The sequence below is a fragment of the Hyla sarda genome, chromosome 2 (assembly GCF_029499605.1).
Source record: "Hyla sarda isolate aHylSar1 chromosome 2, aHylSar1.hap1, whole genome shotgun sequence".
NCBI classification, from domain to species: Eukaryota; Metazoa; Chordata; class Amphibia; order Anura; family Hylidae; genus Hyla; species Hyla sarda.
In genome coordinates, this window is record NC_079190.1 from 389,716,115 (window position 1) to 389,724,784 (window position 8,670).

Consider the following 8,670-nt stretch of genomic DNA (forward strand, 5'->3'; position numbering starts at 1 on the left):
AGTGTTATGGATTTTAGAAGGCGAGGAGGAAGAAAACGAAAACTAAAAAATAAAATTGGCCTGCTCCTTAAGGTGAAAATGGGCTTGGTCCTTAAGGGGTTAATCATGGGTCCTGGCTGCTGACAGCAAGCGGGACCCACCGGGTATCGGGTATAAAGCGTGCTCAGCTCGTGAGCACTTCAAACCCCGGTAACTGGACCAGGACGTACAGGTATGCCCGTGGTCCTTAAATGGGCATGCTCATTAAAACTTTTTTTTTTTTTTTTTGCTATTGCACTCCTTATGGTAAATAAAAAATTTCTAATGTACTTAAAAAAAAATTTTATGTTTTATTTGTGTTTAAACAAGCTGCCACTAGGTGTCTCCCTACTTGTCCAGAACACAGTTTTTCCCATCTTTTCAACACTCTGGACTTCTGCTGGCCTGGCAGAAGTCCAAACACAGAAAATGCAGCCTAGAGTGCTGAGGGGGTGTGTCCAACCTTAGCCAATCATAGCTCCTCTCACACTTAACTGCCATATGCAGTTGGTTGCAGAGTGAGGGGGAAGTTCTCCCCTGTATGGCTTCAGATGATGTTACACCTGCTGGGGAACGCCCCTTCTCAGTCTGTGAACCAGAGACTGAGCAGAAAACACAGAGCAATATCAAGGTGGAAAACTAAAATAAAAATAATAAAAATAAAGGCAGGGGGTGGTTTATTATGATGGTGCAGTGAACTGGGAGGATTTTAACATTTATCAAGTTGATGAGAGGTACTCTTTAAGTACCAGGATGCAAAGGGTTACCTGTCCTAAATGGGTTAAAAGCTGCCATTTTTGAACAGTCAGATCCCTGTTATCAGCAGTCAGATCCCTGTGATCTTCAGAACAAGAAGTAAAGTCTCTCCTGAGAACAGAGCAGCTGTAGTGTGCAGGAACTGTCCAAGATAGCAGAATACAAATGAAGGGGAGGCTTGGATTTCTGTTGTCAGGAAAGACTGTTTCCCGTTCTAGTGATCACTGAGGGTCCCAGCAGTCAGGAGTGTTTGTTGGCAAACCCTTTCAAGCTTAAAGAAAGTGAGTGTTTTTAGTGCTTATAGGAAAAGTTTAATCATTTTAAATCCCTTTCACTAGGGTCAGTTTACGAAATGAGACTTCAACAGCATATAAACACTTATTTTCTCCCATTAGGTGTGGATAAACACGTCGGACATTATATTGGTTGGCTTGCGAGACTATCAAGTATGTGCCTTCTTTTTTTATTTTAGTAAAGAGTTAATTTAATTGCAAAATAGTCACCTAGCTGAATGCCTGGCCTAGTGCTGTATGTATTAAAGGGGTATTCCAGTGGAAAACAATTTTTGTTCATATAAACTGGCTGCAGAAAATGAAACAGACTTGTAAATTACTTCTATTAAAAAATCTTAATCCTTCCAGTACTTATCAGCTGCTGTATGCTACAGAGGAAGTGGAGCTGTCCTTTTCTATCCGACCACAGTGCTCTCTGCTGACACCTCTATCCTTGTCAGGAACTGTCCAGAGCAGGAGAGGTTTGCTGTGGGGATCAGAAAGAAAAAAATACAAAATGAAAAGAACTTCCTGTGGAGCATACAGCAGCTAAGTACTGGAAGGATTAAGATTTTAATAGAAGTAATTTACACATCTGAATAACTTTCTGGAGCCAGTTTATATGGGAAAAAGTTTTCCATTGAAGTACCCCATTAATGAATGAATAGAACGATGATAAAACCAAAAACTAATATCAGTGCTTGGTGCCAAGTTCCTTGATATGCTCTGCAGAAATATGTTTAAGTATGCCTGATTTTGTTCATACATTGCCATATTTTATTTTTTTAAGTAACAATGATCTGTAATTTTATTACCGGTTTGGGGTATTTGGGACTATTTGATTTTTATCCCGTGTTTTCTGGCACGCAAGGTCAACTGTAGCATTAGGTGTTTTTTGTGTATGACGTTAAATGTGCCGGAGTAATAACACAATCTGTATAGCTGCATACAGAAAAATCTGAATTATTAAAGGCACAAATCAGGCAATACTTGAATATCGAAAGAGGTTTAATAACACATATTTGATAGTCCTCTTCACTATCTTGTAACCTTTCTGGGAGATGGGCTACTTGCACATGGGTCATATACAATGCAGGAAGTAAATTAAATAATATATATTTTTTTTATATAGCACCAACAAATTCTGGAGCATTTTACACTTGAGGATACAAATAAAGACACAGACCAGACATTCCAATATTGCACAATAACTATTGAAATGAGGAGTGAGAGACCTGCTTGCCAGAGCTTACGATCAGTGAATTGACATGGTGCCGATTTAATTGGGTACTCCGGCCCCTAGACATCTTATCCTATCCAAAGGATATGATGTCTGATTGCAGGGGTACTACCGGAATCGCTGGGCCGTCACGCCCCATCCCATAGACTTGCATTGAGGGGGTGGGGCATGATGTCACACGAGGGCTGAGTAGTGACGTCACAATAATACGTCCCCGTGGTGGGGAGGCAAAAGACTGAGAACCTCCAGTGCTTCCGGCAGTTCTTACAGGTGGGTGCTGCATGCTAGATTGCGGGGGTCCCCAGCGATGGGACCCCCGCAATCAGAAATCTTATCCCCCATCCTTCGGAGAGGGGATAAGATGTCTTTGGGCCGGAGTACCCCTTTAAAATCCACACCACTGAATAATTCCTGCTTGGATTCTTTGCAGATTTTTTTTGCTCAGAATATGAATTCTTTATTTATTTTTATTCACATTAGCATTATTGGAATATGATGCAGATTTTCTGCATTCTAAATCTTCAGTGCACCTAACCCAAGAGCAAGCATGTTTTTGGGTCTGAAAGTTATATACCTAGATATAGATGTTTTGTTTTTATGTAATTGTGAGGATTAATGGTTTACTTTCTGTCACCAAGGACAACAAAGCAGATGTTATCCTAAAATATAATGCAGATGAAGCCAGAAGTCTGAAGGCATATGGTGAACTACCAGAGCACGGTAATGGAACCAAGAAGCTTTTCTCTTGCAGTGTGCCTAGTTTACAGAATACAGTACTAAGATACTTGTTTCCCTCTTTAGCTAAAATTAATGAAACGGACACATTTGGCCCTGGTGATGATGATGAAATCCAATTTGATGACATTGGAGATGATGATGAAGATATTGATGATGTAAGTATCTTATTATATTCTAATGGAGGTCATGGAATTTAAAGTGAGGTGAATAACTGCTGACTTGGGTTAAGAATAAAATTGTTGGATGACTGATCTCTCAAAGCTTTTGCAGGCAAATCTAGTTTGCTGCCTTTCAAAACAGAGCTGCTGTCTGGGGTGCAGACATAGTTACATAGTTCATAAGGTTAAAAAAGACCAATCCATCAAGGTCAACCTATAATGCTACTGTGTTCATCCAGAAAAATGACAATCTAAATAAATCCCTGGATCATCGCTCTATTCCCCTAAATTTAGTTTCCATAACTTGTAATAGTATATTTCTCCAGAAAAACATCCAGACATCACAACATTGTGAGTTTCATAGTCTCACTGCTCTTACAGTAAGGAGTTTGTCATGATGGTGAAACCTTCTCTATCTCTTTGGGCATGCTTTGAATTCTAGATTTGCAACAGCTGGATGCCCCCTTGTCATTGTTACCGGCCTAGGTATTAAAAGATCCCTAGAAAGATCTCTATACTCTCCATTCATATATTTGTACATTATGATTAGATCACCCCTAAGATGTCTTTTCTCCAAAGTAAATAACCCCATATAATAAAAAATAAATAAAAATAACGCAAGGGCGCTTAGTCCTTTTATTCTCTTGATGGAATCCTGTAGGTTAGATGCCAGCCAACTATATTATGCTAGTGATTAACCATAACTTGTTGGCAATACTGTGTCTGATTATGGTCCTAGCCTTTTTTTTTTTCTCTAATAGAAATGATTTGCGATATATTTAGGGCTGGGCGGTATACCGGTTCATAACATTTTTGTGCTGCACGATATGAATTTTAACCCATACCGCAATACCGGTTGGGCCCCTCCCCCTCGGGAATGAATGAGCCCAGCGCTGCGCTGTCCCCACATCGGGGAACTAATCACAAGTCACCCGCGAGCGCTGTTCTGCCCCCCAATTATCAGCCCAGTGCTGTCCCCATCGGGGTAAATACTGATGTCACCCGCATGCGCTGCCCTCCTCATCCTCATGTTTGTTGCGGCTGCCGGCGCTGACAATCTATACCAGTGGCCTTAAACCTGCCGACCTCCAGATGTTGCAAAACTACAACTCTCAGCATGCACTGACAGCCGTTGGCTGTCCGGGCATGCTGGGAGTTGTAGTTTTGCAACATCTGGAGGTCAGCAGGTTTAAGACCACTGCTCTATATTGTGTGGTATCCCTATGCCCGGGTTGCAAAAAATAAGCAAAATAAACTTTAACTCGCCTCCCGTTGGTCCGGTACTGGCCTCATCTGCTTCTTAGTGAATGGAACGTCGGACAGCCGTCAGCCTATCACCGGCCGCAGCGATGTTCCGCCTCGGCCGCTGATAGGCTGAGCCCACTGTCATGTAAGAAGCCACCCAGAGCTTCTTACATGACAGTGGGCTCAGCCTATCAGCGGCCGAGGCGGAACATCGCTGCGGCCGGTGATAGGCTGACGGCTGTCCGACGTTCCCATCCCTAGCGTAAGGCCGACGTCGGAACATGCGTGAGTTTATTTTGTTTACCTTGTGTCTGCGCCGGCGGTGGAAACAAACAGCACGAGGAGGGCAGCGGGTGACATGTGAGTATTTACCCCGATGGGGGCAGCGCTGGGCTGATAATTAATTTTTGTTGGGGGGGGGCGGGGCAGAATAGCGCAGCGCTGGGCTGATAATTAATTTGCAGGGGGGGAGGAAATACCGTTATATACCGTGGAACCACCGAAAGTTACAAAAATACCGTGATAGGCAGATTTGGTCATACCGCCCAGCCCTAATAGATATATTATATATTACACTGAAATAGAACAATTGGAGTAATCTTACCTTGTGCTTGACTTTTCAGATCTGACCCAGAAACCTCTCTTCCATTCCAATTACTGCGGATTGTTCTAGTTGGATGTTTTTGAGTGAAGTCCTCCTGTTGAGATAAATATCTCCCTTGGCTCCAACAAAATGTATTTTCAGTTTTAAAGTATTTATATTCATTCAGTAGAGGTCAACAATGCTGCATGTTCTGAGACACCTGAAGGTATAAACTATTCTTTGCCCGTAAAGATGGTAATTTACAGCCTTCGAGTTGGTTATCATTTTTTTTTTCCCCCTTATAATTTATCATGGTTACCTAATTGAACAAACCCCACCCTTTTAGTTTAGGTGGGTGGTTCAGTGGCTCTACTGGACACCTTCATTTATTTGGCTCCGGTGTAAGACATCAATCTAGATGGTGACCGACGCTTCTCACGTTTTACCATGTGACCAGTTTTATTCACCTTCTGAAGTGCAGTCCATCCTTTGATTCATCAGCCTCTTTGCAATTGTTTTAAACTGTTGTGGAGAGGCCTACCTACTGAATACCCCTCTCAATTTATTTGTTTACTTTTTTAATTAAATACCATTTTTTTTTGTCCTCCAATAAATGCCTAACCTGTTTCTCTTGTGTTTTTAAGAGCTATATAAATATTTTTTACTATACAGAAAGTGCTTTTACCATGCACTAGATGACTTGCACACCAAAAGAGAGCCTTTGTTATCGGTTTGTATTGTGGTTGCTCTTTGTGATTCTTGGACTGTTTAATGCTTGATCATATTTCACACATTTCAAGAGGAGGCTTATATGATAAAATATTAGGATATCACATAAGCCTTATCTAAAGGTAGTAATGTTGGAATGTGTTCCCGCCATGTTAGATGATAAAATTGTATTTAGCACTATCTCACTTGGTTTACCGTGTGTATGATCGGTAATGGAATTTAACTGAGCCAGTTTATATGCTACAGACCTACAGCAATTTGATATTATACATTTATTATCTTTCCCTAGGCCCTTTTGGTGTGCAAGCTTCTCTTGGGTTGCATTATATTGTATAGTATGTGAATTGAATTGTGTACAGATTGATATTTCAGACTTAAAAGAGCATATGTTTCCTAATCTTGCTTGATTTGCCCAAAATATAATGGAAAGATGCCATGCAACTTATGAATGGGAAAAACATCCAAAAAACATAATAAAGATTTGTGAATACATTAGGAGTAGATGAGTAATTGTGCATTCATATTACAATTTTATTTTTGTTAGAAATCTTTTCATACAGATGTTTGTGTAAGCAAATAGTTTTTATTTTTTGCTCTAAAGCATTCTCACAAGGCATGATCTTGGGCATAACACTGCAATTACAGTACAGTAAATCTATACGAAAAGAATTTCAACTGAGTTTATAAGTAGTATTTGGTGTCCGTATTCTAACTCCTTTACCCAGAACGCACTCTCTTCATACCCACTTTGTCCCGGCTGCTATCGGCAGCGAGGGCCTATTGCTAATGCCAGACATCACCTTTCAGGGTGTCAGTGATTAACCCTTTGGATGCCACTAACAAATGTGATTGTGGCATCTAACAGTACCAGAATTCCGTTTTTTCCAGTTAGCTTAGTGGGCTGATTAGGACCACCATTGTGAACTCAGAGAGGACTAATGTCCCTTATATGCTTGCTGTCTGGCACTCTGTAAGACGAGTACAGATAACACTGATCATTATTGTGCTATAACAATCATTGTTTAGCGTTTGCAGTCAAAATATTGCAGATAAGTCTTGTATGGGGCTAAAAATTAGTGAAAAGAATGTAAAAAGAAAATACAAATTTGAATAATCCCTTTTTCTAAAAGGTTTAAATACCCCTTTATTAATTTTTCAAATATAATGTAAATAACCATGTGGAAATATCAAAACTGTTAAAATACAACTTTATTGAAACCACGCGGTCAGTGGCGTAAATGTAAAAAAATATCAAAACTGTTAAAATACAACTTTATTGAAACCACGCGGTCAGTGACGTAAATGTAAAAAAAATAACGAAGTCCAAAATTAATGATTTAAGTCACTTCACTTTTTCTTAATTTTTTCTTGTAAATGATCAATAAGTCCCATCAAAACAAAATGGTACTGATAAAAACTACAGATCACATGGCAACAAATGAACCCATACACAGCCACATATATGGGAAAAAAGTTATAGAAGAGGACAATTTGAAGCATACAAATTTTGTTACAAAAAGTTATAATTAACAATAATATAGTGGTAAAACAAAACCTATATAAATTGGGTATCGGTGTAATCATATGGATCTACAGAATAAAGATGTCATTTTTGTACATATAAGAGCACTGTATAAAACAAAAGCCCCAAAGTTGGGAAAAATGTAAACTTTGCCCCAAAATATATATATATATGTATATATATGTGTATATATATGTGTATATATATATATGTGTATATATATATATGTGTGTATATATATATATATATATATATATATATGTGTGTGTGTGTGTGTGTATATATATATATATATATATATATATATTAAAAAATGTGTGTATACTTTTTTTTTTTTGCCATCGATTTTGTGCTAAAATGGACTTTACAGTGAAACTGACTGTTATCTTCTATGGGTCAATACGATTACAGTAGTAGCAAACTTAGAGCTTTTGCTCTATTCGATTGTTAGTCAAAATCTTAAATTATGCGCTCATTGGACCACCCACGGAGTAATTGTGGGGGTCCAACGAGTCAAAATAGCCACCAGAGGTCTTCTCACCAGTCTCCTGTCTGGCTCCGGTGATCCTCTTCTCTGGACTGCCTTCTAGTAGACCAGGGAAGTAGGTCGCCAATATTACTGATATGCATAGCACTGAACAGTAAAAGCAATCTATTGTAAAGTTCCCTAATAAAAATGCTCCTCCTCATTTTAAAGAAAAGTATGTATTAAAAAAAAATATATACACACATACCTATTTAGTATTGCAGTGTGTAAATGTCCGAACTAATGAAATGTTAATGGTCGTGTTGCTGCTTTTTAGTCACATTACATCCCAGAAAAATGAAATAAGCCATCAAAGGGTCACATACGCAGAAGGGCAAAAAAAAAGTCACGGTGCAAAAAATAAGTCCTTATACAGTCCCATATATGGAAAAAGGGGAGAGTTATACAGGACATACTTATTTTGTTTAAAAAGGTAATTATATTTTTAAGTAGAACAATAATTAAATAAAGCATGTAAACCTGCTTGTTAACCTTGTTGGTCCTCCTCTGCCCACCCAACAACCTCCCTGGACACCCCTCCTGCTGTACTGTCTTTTGCTTACAGTTTGCTGTCTGGCAGGTTAGTAAATCTCATACATACAGTATAGCAGGAGGAATGTCTGGAGAGGTTGTGGGACAGGCAGTAGGGGAGAGGTGGCAACTAAATGGAGAATAGGAGGCATATCAGGGGAGATTTGGGGAAGAGAGACCTTTGAAAACTGGCCAATCCTGCTGCAGGGTTAGCTACCCTGACAGGTTTGCTTCTATAGCTGAACCCTGACATCCACTTATCAAGTTCGCTCAGCTCTTCAGCTCGCTTCATAGTCGGAACACAGCCACCATACATGTTAATTGGATTAACATTTATGTATAAGATGGGGGT

At 39.4% G+C, this 8,670-nt stretch overlaps 1 protein-coding gene across 1 annotated transcript in view; it reads left to right on the top strand.

Annotated features, from left to right (window-relative positions):
- The window catches only part of EIF1AX (eukaryotic translation initiation factor 1A X-linked), a gene marked incomplete in the record, with an annotated part of 6,927 nt that extends 690 nt beyond the window's left edge, over positions 1 to 6,237 (top strand). Inside the window, 4 exon segments of the mRNA XM_056558620.1 lie at positions 1,170 to 1,220; positions 2,925 to 3,006; positions 3,088 to 3,179; positions 5,051 to 6,237. Coding sequence (XP_056414595.1) covers positions 1,170 to 1,220; positions 2,925 to 3,006; positions 3,088 to 3,179; positions 5,051 to 5,056 — 231 coding nt within the window.
- Positions 6,238 to 8,670: the final 2,433 nt, after the last annotated feature.